The sequence below is a fragment of the Drosophila virilis genome, chromosome 4, assembly GCF_030788295.1.
Source record: "Drosophila virilis strain 15010-1051.87 chromosome 4, Dvir_AGI_RSII-ME, whole genome shotgun sequence".
Lineage (NCBI taxonomy): Eukaryota > Metazoa > Arthropoda > Insecta > Diptera > Drosophilidae > Drosophila > Drosophila virilis.
This window is the reverse complement of record NC_091546.1, coordinates 8,818,185-8,840,453: the sequence shown is the minus strand read 5'-3', so window position 1 is coordinate 8,840,453 and position 22,269 is coordinate 8,818,185. Positions and strand designations below refer to the sequence as shown.

The 22,269-nt window shown below is 36.1% G+C and overlaps 4 protein-coding genes and 1 long non-coding RNA gene across 9 annotated transcripts; 2 read left to right on the top strand and 3 right to left on the bottom strand.

Moving 5' to 3' along the window:
- Window positions 1-1,419: 1,419 nt before the first annotated feature.
- Window positions 1,420-7,093, bottom strand: LOC6627379 (homeobox protein 6). Of its 4 annotated transcripts, none has more exons than XM_070208744.1 (6): window positions 6,616-7,093; window positions 4,597-4,793; window positions 3,772-3,943; window positions 3,555-3,649; window positions 2,968-3,118; window positions 1,420-2,913 (listed from the first exon to the last, which is right to left on the bottom strand). In XM_070208744.1, the coding sequence occupies exons 1-6, from the start codon at window positions 6,646-6,648 to the stop codon at window positions 1,705-1,707; spliced, it is 1,857 nt and encodes a 618-aa protein (XP_070064845.1). In that variant the 5' UTR covers window positions 6,649-7,093; the 3' UTR covers window positions 1,420-1,704. The 4 variants fall into 4 exon arrangements, with proteins under 4 accessions (XP_070064845.1, XP_015028688.1, XP_015028689.1 ...); XM_015173202.3 differs by having other exon boundaries at window positions 1,421-2,913; window positions 6,636-7,093; XM_015173203.3 differs by lacking the exon at window positions 6,616-7,093 and adding an exon at window positions 6,104-6,256 and having other exon boundaries at window positions 1,421-2,913.
- LOC138911165 (uncharacterized) lies at window positions 5,256-6,359 on the top strand. Its single transcript, XR_011416536.1, has 2 exons — window positions 5,256-5,729; window positions 5,818-6,359. It is a non-coding gene; the product is annotated as an uncharacterized lncRNA (long non-coding RNA).
- A 1,464-nt stretch (window positions 7,094-8,557) lies between the features above and the next one.
- On the bottom strand, window positions 8,558-9,124 carry LOC26531422 (uncharacterized). The gene is made up of 2 exons (XM_015173446.3): window positions 8,996-9,124; window positions 8,558-8,933 (listed from the first exon to the last, which is right to left on the bottom strand). The coding sequence occupies exons 1-2, from the start codon at window positions 9,121-9,123 to the stop codon at window positions 8,558-8,560; spliced, it is 504 nt and encodes a 167-aa protein (XP_015028932.1). The 5' UTR covers window position 9,124.
- Window positions 9,125-10,670: 1,546 nt separating this feature from the next.
- On the bottom strand, window positions 10,671-18,841 carry gus (splA/ryanodine receptor domain and SOCS box containing gustavus). 2 transcript variants are annotated; one of them, XM_015173201.3, is made up of 3 exons: window positions 18,728-18,841; window positions 12,839-13,728; window positions 10,671-11,153 (listed from the first exon to the last, which is right to left on the bottom strand). In XM_015173201.3, coding segments are annotated over exons 1-3 (1,032 nt in total). In that variant the 5' UTR covers window positions 18,730-18,841; the 3' UTR covers window positions 10,671-11,013. The 2 variants fall into 2 exon arrangements, with proteins under 2 accessions (XP_015028687.1, XP_002052400.1); XM_002052364.4 differs by lacking the exon at window positions 18,728-18,841 and adding an exon at window positions 14,156-14,422.
- Window positions 18,842-20,236: 1,395 nt separating this feature from the next.
- LOC6627381 (FUN14 domain-containing protein 1B) lies at window positions 20,237-22,237 on the top strand. The gene is made up of 3 exons (XM_002052365.4): window positions 20,237-20,397; window positions 21,546-21,741; window positions 21,987-22,237. The coding sequence occupies exons 1-3, from the start codon at window positions 20,303-20,305 to the stop codon at window positions 22,167-22,169; spliced, it is 474 nt and encodes a 157-aa protein (XP_002052401.1). The 5' UTR covers window positions 20,237-20,302; the 3' UTR covers window positions 22,170-22,237.
- Window positions 22,238-22,269: the final 32 nt, after the last annotated feature.

Sequence of the window (22,269 nt, the reverse complement as noted above, 5' to 3'; positions counted from 1 at the left end):
GAGCCAGGTTATCCGTGATAATGCGTATCCTATCACCCGCTCCTGACACTCTATCGGGTGGTCAGCATAGCGCCGAGGCCATATTCACTCACGCCAGTCTGCAAGACAAATTTGGCGGAAGGGTCTGGCCAATTCAACACGGCTGTACTTCAGTAGACGCTATGCTTCCTCCTGTTCCTTACCATGTAGCCATCCCGAACTATGTTATCCCTCCCTGCTAATCACGTGTCCAAGGTAGACCAACCTCCCCATGAAAAAGCTGAATTTCTTTTTATTCAGCCTAAAGTTGGCTGCTCTTAACCGACTGAATACCTCCCAAAAATGATCGTTGTTGTTTTCGTGTCGCCTTTATCAATATCGCCTAGGTAGGCGGGGTATGATTTCTGGCCCTATTACCGTGCCCACTTAAAGGTCGTACACGCCGTATGTAGTCCAAATAGCGTCACCCGCCATTGGAATAAACCTCTCCCCGATACTATGAATGCCGTGCATTTCTAATATCAGCTGCCATTAGTATCTACTAATACGCGTGCTTCAAATCCATGGCAGAGATTAATCGGACTGGATGCAACCGCTTAATGATGTGATTGATCTCAGGGTAAGCGTCCCGAATGGAGTGCCCATTAATTTGCCGGTCTATGCATATGCGCCACTCCCCAGTCTTTTTCGCGATTAAGACGATTAAGACGCTGTGTGGACTCCAGGAACTCCCACACTTCTGGATGTAGATCCGCTGGCCACCGTGCCTTCTCTATTGAGAAATCACTCTGGAGGTCTAGAGCTTTCCTAGTTGCCTAGCAGTGGAGTCTGCATCCGATTTCCTGCGTCTGGTAGGATTCTAGCCCCTACTTCCTCCGTTTTCCGGCATCCGCGATGCCACCAACATTATCAGCGCAGAGCTGTTGCTGCCGATGCCACCAACATTATCAGCGCAGAGCTGTTGCTGCAGCTCTTCCCGTCGCCTTTTGGGATACTCGTAAGTTCGGTCAGATTCCTTCACTTCCTTCTCGCTGTTCTCTCCGTTCCCCGAAGTGTTAAGCTTTCTTTCTTTCTTCGCTTATCTGAGGCCCCAAGGCTGATGCTATCAGCCTCTCTAGGACCAAATCGACATTACCGCAACGCATTGTGGTGTCCATTGCGTACAGGAAATCCATTCCTAGGGTGACGTGATCTAGCATGGAGGGTATGATTATTATCGGCATGGTGTTGACTATCCCCGCTAGGCCAACATCTGACCACAAGGTTTTCCCTTCTTCCATCTGGATACATCCGCCAATCCTACCGCGACGATCCTACCCGCCTTCGCGAGCTGGCAACAATTCTGGCAATCTTGGCAGAAATAGATGCAGATGCAAACGGAGTTCCAAAACTAAGAAGCTTTTTTAAATTTAGTTTTAATTCAGCACGACAAATAAATAGTGTTTTTTTTTGTTTTTTAAAAATTAAAGGATTGCTTATTTAAATAGTTCTTTTACTTTGTAAGCGAGTTTAACACAAAAATAACATAACTTTTATCACTTCAGCGGAAATATTTATCTCTTAGTCTTATTACAAAATATGCAAGCAATAGAGATTACACACATTCAACGGCTAATTTTAAATAATTTGATACAACGATTACAAGGATTCAATGTTGAACATTATATTGCAGAATTTAACTTTTTTTATCTTCATAAATATTTATTTATAAACATTGTAGCAACTTTAAGGATCATTTATATCCTTTATTGTCAGATCACTATTAATTCTTTTTGGTTTTGGCACAGGATTCCAATCTAAGTTTGATGAGGTTGGTGACGACTCTCGACATTGAAAGACTATCTTATTGATTTTATTTTTATGAAAATCACTTTGTTGTAAATGTGAATGGTTATCAATGTAAGAATTATCTATCGTAACATTATTTTTGTTGTGATCATCAGTTGGTGTTATATTGCTTTTAGTATACAAAGAAGTTGAATATACCTTTGTACCTTTAGCTGCACTTTCTTTAAGTAATTGTTGGCTACGATTTATAGAGTCAATTATTTCTTTCACCGATTTAACCTTTTCAGGTTTTGAATTTTTGTCTGAACGGTGAACATCGCTCTCTGCCTTTTCAAAAATAGTTAGTGGTTTGTTAAAATGTTCAGAACTTCTAACGATGTTATTATATTTATAACTTTTATTTTCCAAACAACTGAAATTATTTTCATTACTATGACTTGTCGCTTGCATTGAGCTACTGTTCTCGTCCCGGGTTTTAGGATTTGGTTCAGCAATTTCTTCAGAATTGCCTTCTTTCGCATGACATATATTGTTTTCATTAGATATATTATTATTGGTATTTTCATAGATACTTAATACGCTTATATCCGCTGCGTCACAGGTTTTAGGATTTTCTATATTTGGTACAGCTATTTCTTCAGAATTGTCTTCTTTCGCATGACAAATGTTGCTTTCATTAGATATATTATTATGATTGGTATTTTCATCGATACTTAATACGCTTATATCCGCTGCGTCACAGGTTTTAGTATTTTCTATTTTTGGTACAGCAATTTCTTCAGATATATTATTATTGGCATTTTCAGTGATGCTTAATACGCTAATATTAGCTGCGTCACAGGTTTTAAGATTTTCTTTATATGGTGCAGTAATTGTTTCCTTCGCAGGAAAAGCTGCTTTCTCATTAGGTGTATTATTATTGCCATTTTCTGTGATACTTAATACGCTAATATCCGCTGCGTCACTTAGTGCCGTTTCGGAGTCCAAATAAGATTTCGATGTAAGTGATTTATTTATCGAAGTCTCATCTCTGTGTACAAATCTCTCTATTTCACTTGTAAGTGACTTTATATCCATAGCTTCCATATTGGGACTGTGAGCGGAGTCCATCGAGTTTTTTTCAGGATCGCTCAAAGGATCGATGACCTAAAGAATGTATTGAATTAACAGTATTCTTTCAAAATATCATTTATATTGTACCATGTTTTTAGTCGGAACTGGCGGGGCTTTCCTCTTTTTTTTTCGATAAGATTTTGGGCGAAGACCAACTGTAGAGCATCCACTATGATTAACATCAGACTCAACTTCACTTTCAAATGGATTGGTGCTCGATAGACTAGAGTACGAAGATCTTAAAAGAAAAACAGATAGTAAGATATAAAATTATAAGCATTTAAAATTTTATAGTTAAAGTTGGTCCGACCAACATCAACTCTGAATAAGCCCCAATAGTTGTTTGCATAATTATTTTGTGTACCTCTCCGTTTTATCAACTGACTTAGCTACCGACTCTATGTTTTGATATTTGATAAGTTTCAACTGTTAAGTCGATAAAGCCATTTCGATCAGTCCAGTCATAAAAAGCTTATAGCTTAGCGGAAAAAAAATGTTTATATGCAAAACAATTTTCTTATCAAAATATCTACAGCAAATTCGGAATTTATAAGACATGCAGCCTTGCGTATTGATAAATATTCACATTTAGTTATCGTATTTAATGCATGCATTTATTTTACGATTGGATAATAAAATAATATATGTATGTGTTGATTAATTTTAATTATTACCTGATTCTCTGGTAATGATGAGGCTGTGGCGTTGAGCATCTATCAAAATTAGTGCTACGTTGATAAGGGTTGCCGTTTACTTTACTCGATGCCGTCTGATAATAATCAAAACAAAAAAATTAAATAAGTATTCTTCATATGCACTTCTACGATTAATTAAAAAATTGTATGCTATATACATGTGCCCAACATGTTTACACAGGGTATAGTTACTCACACTGAAAGGGACGTTCAAATTCTGCAAAGAATGTCTCCCTGCGATCTGTTCAGCTGGATGAAAATACGGCGTATTTGGTCCAAAACTTCTCCGCAGAACAGGGGGACTTTCAGATGTTTTCTGAATACCCAAAGTCGATGATTTCTTTTTTAAGTTGAATGATCTAAAATTCCTACAGAAGCAAAATCATATCATTAAAATTTTTTTATAAATTCTTATATACAATTTTTTTTTTTTAAGTTTTTGCTACTAAACTAAAAATTTGTAGAAAATGGTCTTTTACAACACTACGATCCGCTTGGAATAAGTGCTGTATCAAAGCTAGCTTTGCATAAACAACATTTCTGTACTTAGTTTTAGTTTAACTTCGACATAGTGACGGACTATTAACTATACGAAGTGAGAGAGAGAGAGAGCCTAGCACCTGTAACTTCCATACTGTGTCTTTTTAATCATCTTCTAAGCGTATGCGCTAAAAACAGAGATCCTTCAAATCTGATAAGTTGTCTTGATTCTGCCGTACCTGTTGGACCGACGCTTGATATTCATCTGACGCGAACCTAGCAGACTTACGTCGCCAAACGCTTCTTCCGGTTAGAAGTGATGCCCTCTCCGCGGAAGAACGCGGCGGTGGCAGTGCTGACGCTCCATCAGCGTCTAAAACTCAATCGGACTATTTTTCCTCAGAAAGGATACCTATTTAACTTTTACTAGGGCCTAAAATTACGAATACAATCAACGACAGACCTTAATGTTAGTAATGTATAAATTAATGTCGACTGCTAAATATCCACGACTGTCTTGTTGTGTTCTTTTCTAACTTACCAAATGTCTCGCAAGTTTCCAATAGAGAAACTTCTTTGTTTCGAATTTTCATTGGATTTTGATAATCTCCAAAACCGTAAGCGCTTATGATTGTCATCGTCGTTAAATGGATTCAAATGCTCAGGATAGTTGTATACTGATGTTCTACTGGAAAACCTGTCAGAGCTTGTATCAATACCACGGTTTGAATACATCATCTGGAATAAAAATTAAAAAGTTATTATATTTTGACTTTCAAATTGTAATAATAAATAATAATAATAAATATTAAATTACTTTACTACTACTACTTTTAATTGTTTAATAATGAGGGACTAAGGACATCTTCCCGACTAGGGGATACCCTAAACCCTCTTCTGGTACCTCGTGACACCAGCTGATTTGCTTTAGCAGCAATAAAAATAAATAAAAAGTGGTTCCTCAATAGGACTCAGCTTTCCTGTAGGACCAACCCGCATCGCTTCTCTTTCGAACGGAGAAATATGAATTAATGAAAATGTTTGAAACTTCTTGTCTTTCTTTTTATACCGTTGAAGATGGTATTAAAATTTGGTCTCAAAATTTGTAATTTATTTCAATGCAAACTAGTCTCTAAGTTTTAAAGCTATCGTCATGAAACTTTACATACGACCCTCTTCCAGTTGCACACAGTACATATGTCGGAGCAGGCTGGATAGGACCACACGAACGATACTTTCAAATAAAAGTGACAGGCATGTTAAAATACTAACATTATGCTAAAAATGTTAATCCATATGGGAAATGTATTGAGCCTGTTATGTAAAAAAATACATGTTATTATTGGAAGTGCACTTTATTCATGTTAATTATAAGTATATTATAACAAAACTGTTAATGACTTGGAGCTCGTAATGGAAAATATTCATGTATTAAAATCAAGAAAAAAATAAAATAAAAAGAAAGGGCGGGGAATGTTACAACAAAAAAAATGGAATACACTAATTTTCCACCTGACCTCCAATATCTTCGCAAACAGATAGTAAAATGAATAACAGATACATACATATGTTTGTATGTATGTGTACGCCAGGCTAGACACATTCTGATCGTCATATTTATGCATGCTCATGTGTACTTACATATATATGTACATATGTATGTGTTCACAAACGGTAAGAAATGTTCCGGTAGTATATATATTCGATCTGTTACACATGTATTTATACACATTAGCTCATTGTTTTATCCCTTTTGATCCAGATCGTGAATGCAAGGCAATAATCACTGGGCATGGTTAGAATTGTATAAAAATATTTATTTGTAGAGATACGTACAGATGTATGTACGTATCTATCTACATACAAAAATACAACAAATGACAAATTTATATTTATATTGTGCAATGACGTAAAAACATTTATATATATGTATATACATATGCTATGTGCATTTCTCTTTACATATGCATTATGACGGAACAATTAAGTTATTTTAAAAACAGTTTTGTCTAAGTGTTGCAAGTTTTATTTTGTATAATTAAAATTACCAAGATAATCACTTAAGATTTCTTAAATAACCGACAAAGATGATCTCAACACGTTGAATTAAAGCTCTATAGTTAAAGCACCAAGCTAAAGTGGAACACTAAATAAACTTTTTTTGCAGAGCTCATACAAGCAAGAAAGCTTTTTGTTATAAAGAATCAACGAGGGCATATCGTAAAGTAGTTTAAGAATACTTTCTAAATTGAATAATATTTCCCTCGTGTATAAATGGGGTATTTTCTGTTTTTTTTTTTTTTTTTTTTAGCAAATTTTAATAAATACATTAATATGCAGATGTGCTGTAGTGTATGTATGTATGTATGTACATAAAGTATGTTAGTTTCTATGTGCAATTTGTAAGGTACTATTACTTTCATAAGCCAATATGCTGCACCTATTAAAAATCATTTAAAATCGGATGTATTAAATTGTGCAGTAGTATAAAACAGCAGAAAGCGTCTTCAATCCCATAAAACACAAATGTATGTATGTACATATATATGTATACACTTACATATATATTATATACATTACCGTTTAACTGCATATGTGGCTCGATACTTAATCACATTGCAATATCTTGAACCGGCTTATCGATTTTAACGAAATACAAGTATGCACATATAAATATTTTACAAAACTATTAATGAAACCCGCGAGTAATTTATCTCACAGAAACGCATTATGTATGTATGCACTTATGTTTGTTTTGAATTCCTTGCAGCCCAGAGACTCATGTATGTATGTGTGTTGTAGATGTATGTATGATGCTTGCACAAGTCGATCAATGCGTTTGTCGAGAGCCAGAGAAATTTTCTTCGAGTTTTATATTTCATTGAAAATGGGTAAAATGATATGTTTTTGTGCAAATATATGTAACTGGTTGAAGGGAATATGCTCCGAACCCATTGAGTATAAATATTATTGATCAGCATTAATAGCCGAGTCTATGTAGCCTTGCCGTTTGTCTGTCCGTATTTATGAGCTTATGTTCGATAACCGATAGCTGGCCACGTCTTAAAGCATTCGATACTAATCGATATCGAAATTTTGCTTTTGGGAAATGTCTTAAGTTTTAAGAACCAGAGTCAGTTTGAAGCTTCTTGAATTTTATAAATATATAATATATTTAATTTTATAGCTATCGCACCCATTTGTTTATACTAATAAATAAATTGGTTGAAACCAAAATTTTTTTTTTATGCTGCCTGCAGCAAGAGCTGGAATAGTTGGCGTCTGAGATATTTTAAATTACGGTCTAAACCTTCAAGCACCTCGCAGTCGCGTGGCAGATCACTGTTTAATAAAGTTATCGAGTTATCATTATTTTTTGAATGAAATTAAAAAAATTTAAAAATCTTAGTGGGCGAAATAGTTTCTAGAATATTTTCAAGTATGTCATGCATGTGTGTCAAGCAAACACAAAAAATGTCTTCTTGTTTACGGCAATAGAATAGAAGAGAGTCATACAAACGCTTACCTTTTTCCTTCAAACTGATCAACAAAGGCCTAAAAGGTCAGTTGACTGGGATTAGGCATCAAGGGTGACACCCAGGGTTTTTGAAGTCTTTCCTGCTTTGGGATTTACTCGTTAGGCGTCACTCTTCGTTTAATGGTGGATCATACTTTGGTTCTTATGCTTCATTTGATGTTACAGTCTACCCTGACCCTGACGGTGACTAAGTTACATAGTCCAAGGTCGTCTGAAATAGGCTAGTCTCTTATTCTGAGAATATAACTACTCCGATGAGATTCCTTGAGGTTACCGGCTCTGCGTCAAATTTTCGGTAGGAGCCTGCCACAAAGTTTAGCGCTTAGCACTTCCTGTTGTTATTCGCAAGAGCTTTGGGACTATTAGGCGCAGGCCACTGACAGTCCTTAAAAATCTGAGCCGGAGTCCTGGAGAAAGTACAGTACAGCCCATGAGTGGACACATTGATCCGTTCTCAGCTCAGACCAGCGGATTTTAATCGGCGGGAAGGAATGGCTCATGCAGGCGTCGCCTATCGAATGCGAATGTGCAGAAGAGGGGCGCTTTGCCAGGGAATGACCCGTGCTTGTTGCGGGAACCGGGACAGGAGAAGCGAAGATTGTTGCCGGCGCGCGCGGGAACGGTGTTGCCCACCGGCGTCCGCCAGGCCAGGATCGGGCATACCGGCACATTCGACATAGGGGCCACCCGCAGTTTCGTGAGCGAAGATTGTATGCGCTAGTGTGCCCTTCGGAGGAGAGCGCAATATGTGCAGTCACGCATTCATCTGGCAGATGATTTCACCCTGGAAGTAGGGAGGGCCTTGTAGTCAGATGTTGGCCTAGCGGACTAAGTGATCAGCATACCGATGCTTGTTATGCTCTCCATGATAGATCTCGTCATCCTAGGAATGGGTTACCTGTATGCAGTGGATATCACAATGTATTGCGGTGACGCCGATCTGGTCCTGGAGACGTCGATGACATCAGCCTTTGGGCCTGGGATAAGCGAAGAGCCGAAAGAAAACTTCCCACGTCAGGTAAAGGGAGCGCTTGCTCGGCACCCGAACAGAAAGAAAAGGGAGAAGGAAGTGAAGGGTCATACTTGGAATCAGGTCGAACCCACGAGTATACCAGAAGGCGACGGTAGGAGTTGCAGCAACAGCACTGCGTTGATCATGGAGTAGGCATGGTGGACATATGCCTGAATACGGAGGAAGCAGGGCCGATGGCCAGAGTCCAACCAGCCGCAGGAATAGCCTAGGCCACTTGGAAAATCCTAGAGCTTTATCTGAGATCGGAGTGGTGTCCAGACGAGATCCCACTGCTAGTCTACTTCCTACGTTCCTCAATATAAAAGTACTGGATGGATTTGGACTTCCATTAAATGCTTGGTCTGTTGAGGTGCCCCGCCAATCACTTACCTCGCAACTATGCCAGGTTCTTTTTCCATGCGGTCCTTGATCTTGACTACTTTTGAGTAGACAAGCTGTGATAAGCCATTCTTTGCGGGAAGGTAGCTCACGCCGTTTTTCCAGACAGGCTCTGGCATGAGGGCCCATACGGCCTGAATTCCGTCAGGGTGGTGTCCTTGGACCAGTTACATACAATACCAGGACAATGCTAGCTACATATCCAGACGATAGTAATACTTCTGACATCAAGCAGCAGCCACTAACCAACGTGGCTCCTCGCTTTGGTGAGAGGTGCCCCGAATAACTGTCGAGAGCGCAATGGATGTGTGGAACAAGACCTTGCCACTTGGGCTGGGTATACTCCTTGGTCTGATTAGCCAGTCCATCTATGCCCACAATGACTTGGTTGGGACCTGTAACTGTGCCCTTGTCTATCCGATCGATCCTCTCTCCGATCCGTTGTAGTCAATCCGTAGCGTGCTTTCTTGGCCGACATTTTTCCGCAGAAACGGGTAGCATCTTCCCCTGCCGTCAGGAACAACCTGGGTATATATTGATACAGTAGCTTGGCATTGTTTGACTTTATTTACCAAAAAGATTAATAATACGTTATGGTGTTGAAGATGCCCGCCCTTTTTGTTAGGAATAAACAAAAGCAAAAAAAAATTAAGGATTATTACATTAAAAAGTTTACAAGTCCGTGGCAATGGATATAGAATTTTCTTGAAACATAATTTAAAATATTGTATACATTTTTAGTGAAATTAAGTCTTTATTAAGTGTCATAAAATTTAAATTAAGTTTATATCATCTAAAATATAAAATAAGTACATATGTTGATTGGAATAAACTATAGTAGTGTCCATGAAAATTATAGAAATGTATATTGTTGACTGAGAGAGTAAATAATATGAATCGTGTTGCGTAATTATGCTCCCTGTCAAATACAATGACAAAACTATTAACGAAAATGCTTAAAAGTAATTAAATAGTTACGTTTTGTTGTTGTTGTTTTTTTTTTTTTTTTTTTTTTGTTATATTATTAATAGGGTTTCCAGCTTAATTCAAAATGGTTGAACGTAATGGTACAATTTTGGGATATTTTTATTAGAAGAATGGATGTCAGCACTTTAATAATACTTAGTAAACAATCTTTCAATTGAGAAAACTTTAACTGCAATGAATATGTTCACACATATGGCTATGTATTATTCAATTCTCTAATCGGTATAATGAATATTATTTGTAATACAGTGCGTTCTTTGAGATTCCTTCAAATCAGTTCAGTAAGCAATATAAAAAATTGTTTTTCTTTTAAATTATTGCACCTTTTTGTGTTAAAAGACTTCTATCCATTTATTCTAAGGTCCGTGGAATTACGCCCTATTGAGTACATATGTACATGCGTATTTAACACATCCTATAAATATTTAATGCGACCAAGATTCAAAATAAAATCTCAATTGAGGAATACATAATTATTTTTTTTACACAAAGAATGTCTTAAAAATGTTTTTCCCCATATATGTATGTACATTGTTATTTTATAATTAATTAAATTATAAATCTGAACACGGTGTCATTAAAAATGAAATGCTAAACTAAGAACATATTTAAAATGGATGTTATAGCTAATATTATGGTACAGTTTTATGTTTTTGAATATACCACGAGGTTTGCGACGTTTTTTTTTTTTTTTTTTTTAATTTTTATATTTATTTATATTTATATATAATATGTCAATTAAAGAGAAATACATTTCTTCCATGATTTAGATTTAGCAAATGATTTGTTTGTGATTATATTAAATATTGTGTTAATCATACCGACGACTTAATTTACAACACAAATAGGAAAACGAATATCAAGTATAGTTAAAAAATTATATACTTTTATATTATTCCTTGACGACAAAAACTAACATTGATTTAAAGACTATTACGAACTAAAACTATTTACCTTAACTTCCCCCATCACATGCAGCAGAGATGCAAAATGATAACTTACATAATCCCGATTTAAAAATATTATCTACGGTTCTTATACAATAAATACGTTTTCATAGACTGTGGAAGCTGAAGTTGTTGTATGCGATCTTCCAAATTAACTCGACCAATTTTCTGTCGAATTGACCTTCGACAAAGATCCATTAATGGCAAAGGTTCGGCTGTAAAAATGAATACAAAGCGATCAATTTATATATGTGTATATCAATATAAGCGAAAACAAGTGCTTATATAGATATGAACAGAAATCAAATAAATAAACGTTGATCTCTGCGACCAGCCAATATAAAAAATTAATGTAACAGGCTCTTAAGCTAACTGAAAATTGACTGTTACTCGAAATACGATTATAATGGTTTTATGCAAATTAATGAAACAGGCAGAAGGAAGCATCTCCGGTTCCCTAAAGTACATTTTCTTGGTCATTATCAATAGCCGAGTCGATCTAGCAATAATTGTCTGTCTATCCATCCGTCTGTAGGCATGAACTATATGCGCATAGCTAAGGAAAACTCTAAAAAAAACAAGAAAACTCCCAATTGACTTCTTTTAAATCAATTGTAGTAAGAGGTTTTGGGGGTTTCACCATCCGTCTATCATCTCCCCTAAGATGTAAATATTTAAGAGAAAAAAAGCTATGAACACATTTTAACCAAAAAATGCAGTTATGTAAATTTTAAGTCGGTTTTCACAGCAGGCTTTATAAAATCAGTTGGAAAATGTTTTTATTGAAAATATTGATATTTTTGTATGTATAAGTACGGCCGTATATAATTTTCATACATAAGTTAGATAGGCAACGAGATCTTTAAGATAATTGTGCAGAATTAATCGATAAAAATGTTATTTTCATCGCTTGTATACTCTTCACATGAAGATATAATTATTTCTTCTTGAAACAATGTCTTTCTGGCTGAGCGTCTCGATCGAACCAGAAACTATAAATAGCTCTAAATTTGAATTTTGAAATATTTTGTGACGGATAAGTAAATAAGAGCAACCAGTTATTCATTGTTTAAAATTGTGTGATCAATGTATAATTAACTCCTAGCCTTTTCAGGCTGTTTTGAAAAACTCAAGATTTAGTAACAACATTGTTAATATGTTAGTCATTTAAATAAAGAAAGGGATTGCAATCTTTTTGATGCACACAATGTTAAAATTAACAAAAAAAAATATAAACAATTGTTTTTGATATAAAAAGGGTAAAACAAAGATTTGAGCGTCTTGGGATCGCGTTAAATGGGATTTTTTTCACTTTCTCAACGACTTTCCAACCGAAAGATATATAAAATAATGAAATAAATAGTAGCTGCAGATCTGTTGATCGGTATTTTAAAGATCCGAAAGCATATGGAAATCAGCAAAAATAATTAAGTTCTAGAGAAGCGCGTAAGGTTCTCAAAATTGCCTTCAGTTGAGATTTCAATTGCAAACAATTCAAATGAAAAAATTCCGACATGGATTGCCCAGGCTGACACTAATGAAAAACGTTTGATTTGAATGGCCAAATATTCGTTTCTTTATAACGAACTGCAAAAGGACGAAATTGATTTAATCATAGCCATGAATCGATTGATTTGCGTTATTTTAAATTGAGCAACCATTTTCGTGGATTTTACAACAGGATAATGCCGAGTGTCATGGCTAGGCCACCAACCCACTCTCTGATCGAATATGTACTGGAAAGCAGCTTCTTTCCTATCCCGCAAAATATAAAACGCACGAAGGCAATGCGAAGGTAAGGAATCGTTAAGAAGCAGCAAAAACAATATCGATTATTTCATATGAATAGTGGTTAAAATAAAAATACACATAGCTAGGCATTTAGTGAAATTGTACTTACGATCTAATCCACCGATATAACGCATCGTTATCTCGCAGTGACCCCATACAGCAGAAACTACGGGATACAGCTTCTTTCCTTTGAGGCCTTTAAACGCAATACCAAGATATTGCTGGTCAACAATAAAGCTTAAAGTGCCCTCGTCCATATCTAAAGCAACCAAGAACTTGTCTGGAACCAAAAAAGCTTCATCATTCTTTAAAATTGCCGGATATGTGATACCAGCTGAATTTTTTGAGTCATGATACAATTTGTTTCTGCCCAAGTCCCAGCCCCAGCTTTGCTCGGTAGATCCCACCAAACTCTGGTAACCTACAGAGTGCAGCGGAGCATCGGCTGATGCTACACCAACTACGGCATGGGTACCCCTTTGCCTTGTTGGCCAATAAATTTCCCATACATGTAATCCTTTTGTAAGACCAACTTTTCCGCGAATGCAGTCAGTACTTTGCGCAACAGGATGTCGGTGAAATGTCAATTTATCGTCTTCTTTAACAAATATGTTTAAAGATCTGTCTTCAGAGTTCCACGAATGCTTTAGTTGAACCTCTCGGTTTGCGGGTGGCATATCCAGCAAAATATCGATCCGAGCAGGTTTAAGGAAATCGGCTTGCAATTCTCTTGGTATAATTGGTTTAAACGTTGCCTGAGAATCATTACGGTTAACTGTTTTAACGCCGCCACTAATTTTTTGACCCATGTTCATGCCACGGCAGCTTCGAGATCTCCTTTGGTCAATAGCAACTTTGTACGATAATCGTAGGCGTTCAAAATCTCTGGGTTCCAAACGAGATAACACAACCCGCGGGGAGAGTGTAGATGATGTTGAAAAACTTTGAGGACGTCGCCTATCACTTGACCTAACTGAAGGTGTCCGACCACCCTTATACCTGAAATGAGTCGAAAATACATGTTAACAATCACATACAACAAAAACAAAATTTACATACTAAAACGGCAGCATACACAATATTTTACATACATACATATGTACATAAATGTATGTATGTATGTGCACAACTAAATTACTGCACTTAATCCATATGTATGTACATACGAAGTTGTATGAAAATATACACGAACATAGATATACAAAAGTGCATAATAAACATATTTGTATATATATATATACATATTTAAATTTAGTAATCATAAGTGCAAGACGCAGCCATATGTACGTAATTAATTGAACATGATTTTTATACATATGTATGTATGTACATCCCCTAGTGCTAAAAGGTGAAGCTACTGGCATAATTTAATTAATCTGTATTTATAAAGCCTAATATATATACATTTTTTTTAAACGTGTGTTACCTTTTTTTCCCAAGTTCCATTTACAATAATTTTACTTTGTATTCCAAATATGTAAATACAAAATGGCGTCAGCTACGGGACTTCACTTATTTACGTTAGTTGTGTCACATACGATCCAGTGTTTTGTATGTGTATATTTAAATCATTAATTATAAACTTTTGTGTGAATGATGATTTAAATATCAATTTTTATTGGTTTCTTAACTTCACCTTCTGTACTCAACCCCGCTTACCAAACTACCATACTAGTTGTCAAGGTTGCATATACACACATACACATGTACATAATTTTGTATATGGTTATCACAGGGTGGTCCAAGTTACACGCCAAGTTCAAACCATTTAAAAAAATACTCTGTTAAAAAGGGCATATGTGCACGATATAAATACTCATGTGTACTTATGATTGATTTTACACACAAAAATATTGTACAACAAAAATATAAAAAGCAACATGGAACTTTTTTAATGCAGATAAAACTTTAAATTTATATTAGGCTTAAACTATTAAAGAGAACCGCAAAATATTATTTTTCACAAATCGCAGTTATTTTTAAGAACTTGTATATAATTATTATATTAAAAATAATGTTAAACCACAAAAATGTTCACGATTGGACGGCGTGAACTAGTTCATACACATTTACGGAATGGCAAAACATTTCAGCGAAATATTAAATAAATAGCCTAATAATAGCCCAATATTGTATATTATATAATATTTTGTATGAGAAAATCGGGGAATATGTATATGAGGTAAAACGCACCTATCAAAATTGTTACAGACTCTGATGACAGACTTACTCTCTGATTTTTTGGCTATGATATTATTAGGTAAATGGCTGTAAGGTGTAAGGCGATGGCAAGAAGTTCGCTTTACTGAAAGTGGTTACGCGTTCGACACGGATGAAAACAAAATTTGTTTTTAAACCAATTTTTTAAAACGCTACTTACTATCTCTTTGCTCATTAATACGTAAGCCGTGCGCAGCACGTTAGCTGCGTCTTGCATTCGCAGAAGAAGGTTAGGGGTATTCCCTAGCGCACAACCTTGACTAGCGCAACTTGATATTTGGTAACTTTATAAGTTTAATTTTCTCTTATGCTTGCTTATATACATTTATTTTAGAGAAGAGAATCAAATGAAGAGAGTTACGCCAGACGCGTTCTAAAAATATTGGGGTATTTGTAATCAAATGAAATATGCTTGCATCGAAATAGATGTTATTTTCTTGGCTCAGAAAAATTAGGACACAAGTTTATTTGCAACACGTAAGTTCGTTGCAGTCGGCTTTTTGAATAGATTGAAATTGTGACTTTACACTATAAAAGAGAGATATATATGCGGGAGCGGATAATTGGTGTTAGAGAAAATATTTTTCCTTAATCATTCTTGACTCATCTGCTCTCATCCATATTTAGTTTATTCCCCTTGTTATACCTGTAGTTCAAACGACACAAGGTTCATCAAATGGATGTCAGATTCGAGACTTGGGGCCGATGAAACCAGAACCAGCAAAATTTTTTCGAACTCGATATAGTATTATGCTTAACATATGTGGATCTTAACAGCAGCGACACCGTCTTCTCATACAACAAAGCGGTAGTAATGTACGCGTCCCCCATGTTCATAGCTATAGCCGAGGCGTTAACGCAATATATCGCCTAAGAGCTCTGCGGGCCAGCTACGCCTTCCGAACGATATCAGAAGAAGTGGCACTTGTGATCTAAGGGATGGTCCCGCTAAACGAAGTGGCGAAGAGCAAGAACAGAGGAAGATAAGGTAGCAAAAACATGCCTGTGAAACAATGGTTTGCGGCGTTTCGAGGTAATCCACGCTACCTATTCCCTATGCATTGCCCAACTACAATAGACATAATACAAATAAACGTATTATACTACTGTATTTAATTTAATTGTAATTAAACAGAATACAAAACAAAAAAAAACACACGCACACAATTTACATTCAGCGACCATCAAGCGGTACAATTCGAGATCCACGGGCGAGAACGCAAACAAAGCAGTCTAAAACAAGAGGACCAGGAAACCTATACTAATTTTCTCTGCAATGCTCAATATACAATGGACATTGACCATGGAGTCGCCGCAGCAGCTTTTAAGAAATATCTCGGATGTGTGCAATTTTCTCAAGAGGAAGCCAAGCAGAAGAGCGCCTTCTATTCGGCACTTTTCGCGGTGTGGACGCGCCTTCTTTACAGATACCCGTCACAAGATGCTGCTGGTTTACAGCATACAGAAAAATAGTGGATTTTACAACAGGGCCTAAGGGTACACAAGGCCGCGGACTGTCTAATATATCCCTATCGCTCCGGCGGCATACCCAAAAACGGGGCTCTGGCGGCCGAGACGGAGCGGCATAACTAACACCGGTAAAACTTGTAAATCAAATCCTCAATGTGCAAAAAAAAAACGAATTAAAATAGTAGCACAGAAAACAATGCAATCGCAATTGCAATGCTGTTGCTGAATTCGAAGCAGACGCGCATGAATGTGTGTATATACATGTATACAGAAATTCTTGCAATTTGCGCTGGTGCCGCAAAATCGTGTTTCGTAACCGATTTTCATGAAATTTTCGACAGTATCTTATTGTACCATTGAAAATTCGTGTATTATCAAGAAGTCAATTGCATTAAACTTGTGGCTTAAGTTGGTGGGCAATATAAGTTGGGTTATTAACTTGATTTGTAGCTTTTCGGTGGTAGCGGGCAGGTGGTGAAAGGTATACTTTGAAAGATACTTGATACATATTTTTCGATATCGATTGCTTGGAAACGGAGTAAATTATTGATTATCGGAAACAGATCGAGTCTGCGACTGGACTAGGAAACCTACAGCTAAAATTTCAAGTCTCTAGCTCTTAAAGTTTCTAAGATCCTTGCGTTCATACATGCTGATAGACGCACATGGCTAGATCGACTCGGTTTGATGCAAGATTATATATACATTCTACCTGTTACAATTTGTATTTTGATTTGTTCAAATACATTATGCACTTTTTAAACATTTTCAATGGGTTCAGGGTATGGAAACTACCGCTGAACAATGCTCGAATGAAGCAGTGATAATTAACTTTCTCTACCACCAATAAAATCGTTGCCTTCAGGATACCTACGGGAACTCTCTAATCATACCTAGCTATGAGTATTAAAAGGGGCTATAGCTTGCCCCTTGATCGCCCATCACAATCTCTTAAACCTGTCTACACACTCTATATATTTAGTATTTCATTATTTTATTTGTAACTCCTTTCTTTCTTCTAATAAAATAAATTTTTCTGCCATAGGACAAATTGTCACGGATTCATATTGTCAACACATGCGCCCAGGAACAATAGTTGTCTGCCAGGCACACTGCAGCTCCCAATTAAATCACCCACCTCGTGTCATAAACGGCACCAAGTACGCAAAGCAAGCCGCGGACCAGCTGCATCGCCGTCACTCGACATCATATAGTATATATATCAGACACTTTTGAGCCTGCCAATCGGAAAAAACCCAAGTCCCATCGAGAAGTGGAGGTCAAAATTAAACAATAAACCTGCATTGGCGTCGACTGTGTGTCTGGCAATATGCGCTGTGGTCGCCAGCATCATATTCCTGATAAGTTATTAACAAGCGGAGCGGAACCAAGCAGAAATCCGTAGGATATAGGCATGAACAAGGACGTCGCTGTTTGGAAAGTGGAAGTATTTAATATAAGTAAATGATAAGCAACAAAAATGGGCACTGGTCACCAGATAATACGATGCAATAGTACTGACCAGGCAGCCTTTGGCCAGTGAACCCGGGCCCGCTACCGTCGAGGAGCCGCACGTCGTTAATATTTGGCAAGTCGCATCGACTGCCAAGAGTCTGGGGATAGCTTATCTACATACACATGTGTTTTTGAGGCAGCTCAGAGCCAGTTTCAGAATGCCCCAAAGCTGGGCACGTCTGGCTGAAATACTCTCCCTTGTTCTTTGTTTAAACGAAGTTGTTCGCAACTTTTTATATTCATGCCATATTTTTTTTTTTTCATGGGAGGAGACAAGGCCTAAACATATTTTGCTTAATTGGATTATTAAAATATTTTCTTTAGGCAATACACTTGTGACTCCTCAATATGGTATACGAATAAAGACACACGTTTAATTGAATTTCATCGAGTTTATGTACTTACAAACACAAAATTATAAATGTTTGTATATGCATAAAATCTTAATGCACATTTTCACACAAATAAAATGAAATGCACTGATGCTATATACCACAAATGACATGCAAAATTCCTAAGATCGAATTATCTCAGTTAAGTTTGTGTGCATGTTAAAACATTACAATTATTACATACATACATATGCATATAATATATATATATATATATATATATATATATATATATATATATCTATATATGTATTCGTATGTACATATATATTGTGGTATATATATATTGCAAATTCATTTTTGCTAACGGCGTACAACTTTCTCACATTATCGTAATGTAATTCTTTATTTGTATTTACACCTTCACATATGTGTAAACACACAAAATATTATACACTTACATTACTTCCGTAAATTTAACTTTCTCCTTTAAAAAAATCAAAACAACGGTAGCTCACAATGAAAGAATATAAAACTATGATTTCACATAGAAACATATGGAATTAATACAAAAAAACGAGTCGACCTGTAGTGGTATTTTTTCGTTATCGATACTTGTCCATGCTTACGATTTCTTACACTTTGTATTTCAATAAGTATGACATACATTTGTAAAACCTTAATTAAAGAGTTCTTTATTATTTTTAGATTTTAACACATTTATTGTTAGCTATAATTTTCTGACGTTTAAATTTAAGTTTACCATATATATATAACTCCACGTTTTATCTATATATATATTCAATCAATTACCCATCAACGCTGCGGTCAAATTATTAATATAATCGGTTCATAGGGATATTTTACATGCTGATATGTATAATTATTTTTTTAAGTCGCGGTAGGGCGCCGAATAGTGCGCAAAATTAAATTTGAAACCACACTAATAATAGAATTAGTCTTTGTAAAATATTTTCTTAGAGATTCTCATGTTTACTCATTGACTGAGGACATATGACCTGCAAATTGGAGAAAGGAAGTTAAAGTTTGCATTAAATATTCAACTTAGATATCTAATCAACAATTTGGGAAACGGAGGATCAAAATTTCACAGCGTTTCAACTTAAACATCGAAACCAATATCGCATCACCATCATACATCTGATCAGGCTGTCCTCAAATATCCTATATAGATATAGGCCATAGTTGGATGCTATGCAATCGAACAACAGTCGTGTTCGCATGTGGGCATTAACAGAAGAAGAGGAGTTAAGGAATGTTGCAGATGGACAGTTTTGATATGGAGTGTAAGCCATTCTCAATTGGTAAGCTTTTCCAAAGAATGACATTTTATTACCTCTTATTCCATATTATTAAATCTTAATGTGATTCGATAAGTATTGCAAGTTATCGCTTGTAGTGGAGTCCTACCGGCTAGGCCATAGGCTTAAAATACGGATAAGTGTAGAAAAACCATAAACAGCTATGTTATTTAAGATCATTACTTTAATTGCAATATAAAATGACATATTTTAATCAAGCTAATGTTATTTCATAACAATAAATTTAAAAATTGGAGAGCGAGATTTTTCAAAGGGCATCGAAACATGGACATTAACGTATAGGTACGTTTTGACGCACGGAACACGCGTATAGGTTAAAATTGCAGACAACTTACAGATTAGCTGCCACCAATGATGCTGCCATTGATGCTGCTGGCAATCGATATTTTAATGTTATCGATATTTAAACATTTGCCATTTTGCCATTGAAATTTAATTTCCTAATAAGTTTTAAATATATTAGTCCCTATACATACCATTCGCTGTCGAAAATTGATTTTTTATATCCTAATCGAGAATTCAAGAAACATTACTGCATTAGTTCCTTAGCGGTGGTAACTGAACTCAACTGTAAGCGATAATGTTAGAATATATCGATTTTCAATATCGACGAATATCTTAACAATGTTCTAATGTTTATGTTCATCACTAACCGAATCTCTGAGTGAACAACTATTTGTTAAGTACATTACGATGGAAGGAGCATCAAAGTTTTTAAAAGGAATATTAGGCGACATTAGTAGCCGTTCAGCTTACTCACAGATAATAATTGGAGTATCTTCGGGATGGTATGTACAGGAATTTTCAACAATTACTTTTTTACCTATATACATTTTGTCTAGTATATAAACTTATGTCAGCATACATACATATGTATGTGGGTGTGTATGTGTGTACAGGGTATGCGTTTTGAATTCCTTTTTGCAAATTATTGTAAACGAAAACAAAATCGACTCAATGTTATCAATTGAGTCACACCTCAGAAATAAGAAGAAATCTTATACATACAAAACGAACGCCGCATGAAACAACTGCTATACTTTTAGCTGTGATGTCATTGTTTGGGAAATACATTTCGACTAGAAAATATCCCGGACTATTTTTACAAACATTGGCTTCCTTCCATACATGCATGCACCAGTTTTCGCTACAGTATAAAAATGTCTATAAATGCCAAAACCAGGCTCTATTTAACTAAATATCAGATTTTTCCCAACCTTGGCGGTATCTAGCTTTAATCTCCGATTAATGCCTAAATCCATGGACACAAAGTGCTCATCCAAAAGCTCCTATCATGGCCAATCATCGTCAGACATCGACCGAACTAGAAGCAGCATTGCAGAGACACAAGGACGACCACCAGTTAGCTGAGGGGGGACGTAGTTTGGGCCTATAGTTTGACTCGCCCAACTGTGACTCTGTAATTCTTATGTTCTGTTAGTCGCTCGCATCGGTTGTGCCGACAATCACCTTTAAGAAGTCTAAGCTGTTTACCATTCTTGATAGCGGTCATGTGAGATTGCGGAATCATGACCGTTAAATTTATACTTGTACAAGTATAAGCGTATTCGTTTCAAAAAATAGCGCAAAGCTGCGTTTATGCCGCCAAAAGCATCTTATTTCTTCAAAGTCTGCATGACACTCGGTTTCTTGACCTTAGCCTACTCAGGAGTAAGGACGCCAACGAAGGCGAGGTCGTCACCCACTGACATCCTCAAATTGGTGTCTTCTTACAAGCACCACCATCAAGGGAACTCCACGTTTGGCCTGCTTTCCAGCATGCAGTCAATGTCGACGTAGAAGCTGTCGCTGCCTTTCTGTCGCTTGTTTATCGTTGTCGTTAACGTTCATATTTCAATAGAAAATTATATTATCCTAGGCAATGGTGAAAAAACCTCACTGTTCATTTAATTTCTATGCTTATGTATTTTCATAGGGTAACCGGGTACACAACAATCAAATTTGGAAAGTTTGCTGCGTTTGCTATTGGCGGAAGTATTATTTTAATGGAAATTGCTCACCAAGAAGGATTTATTAAAATCGACTGGCCGAAATTATCGAGAAGTGTGGACAAAATAGCTGAAAAGGTAGAATCTTCAATATCACCCCACGATACAAATTGGTTGGATAAGGTAAACCTTACTATCTTCAAAATATTATTTCAATTATAAATTTGTCGATATAGCGTTTCCATACATGCGTGTCTGTTTTTTGTCAGCCATGAACAAAGGGCGAAACCTCAGTAAAATAGGTTGAGCTCTGACCGATGGGATGGGAAATATTGACCCATTTCTATATAGGATATTTCACATGAATTTTGATCAAGAATAATGTTGTCAGATTAATTAATAGTTTTTATTTATCTTCTTCTTTTCAGACGGAAAGGTATTTGGATCGCAAACTTGACAAAGCAGAAGATAAAATTAAAGGAAAAACAATAAAAGTGAGGAAGTGGTACGCAAAATATATTGGAGATGAAGAAGGACCGAAAATAAATGACCTCCATATTTTTATAACCTCATTCATTGGAGGAATCGCATTAGGTATAGCCACTGGCTAATAATCTTATATAAAATGTATTAACTTAGACTAATAGAGTAAATAAAAAAATGATGTGTTTGCTCTATGGATAGGGTTTTTTTAATTCTCTAGCAATTATT

Coding starts and splice junctions, on each gene's coding strand:
- LOC6627379 (XM_070208744.1), bottom strand. CDS start 6,648: ATGCAGTTAAACGGTAATGTATATAATATATAT. Junction 4,794..6,615: donor GTAATGTATATAATATATAT/GTAAGTGTATAC, acceptor TTTTTATTCCAG/ATGATGTATTCAAACCGTGG. Junction 3,944..4,596: donor GGAAACTTGCGAGACATTTG/GTAAGTTAGAAA, acceptor TTGCTTCTGTAG/GAATTTTAGATCATTCAACT.
- LOC26531422 (XM_015173446.3), bottom strand. CDS start 9,123: ATGCCAGAGCCTGTCTGGAAAAACGGCGTGAGCTACCTTCCCGCAAAG. Junction 8,934..8,995: donor GAACCTGGCATAGTTGCGAG/GTAAGTGATTGG, acceptor AAATCCATCCAG/TACTTTTATATTGAGGAACG.
- gus (XM_002052364.4), bottom strand. CDS start 14,175: ATGGAACTTGGGAAAAAAAG. Junction 13,729..14,155: donor ATGGAACTTGGGAAAAAAAG/GTAACACACGTT, acceptor GACTCATTTCAG/GTATAAGGGTGGTCGGACAC. Junction 11,154..12,838: donor TTATATCGGTGGATTAGATC/GTAAGTACAATT, acceptor TCATTTTTACAG/CCGAACCTTTGCCATTAATG.
- LOC6627381 (XM_002052365.4), top strand. CDS start 20,303: ATGGAAGGAGCATCAAAGTTTTTAAAAGGAATATTAGGCGACATTAGT. Junction 20,398..21,545: donor ATTGGAGTATCTTCGGGATG/GTATGTACAGGA, acceptor GTATTTTCATAG/GGTAACCGGGTACACAACAA. Junction 21,742..21,986: donor ATACAAATTGGTTGGATAAG/GTAAACCTTACT, acceptor TCTTCTTTTCAG/ACGGAAAGGTATTTGGATCG.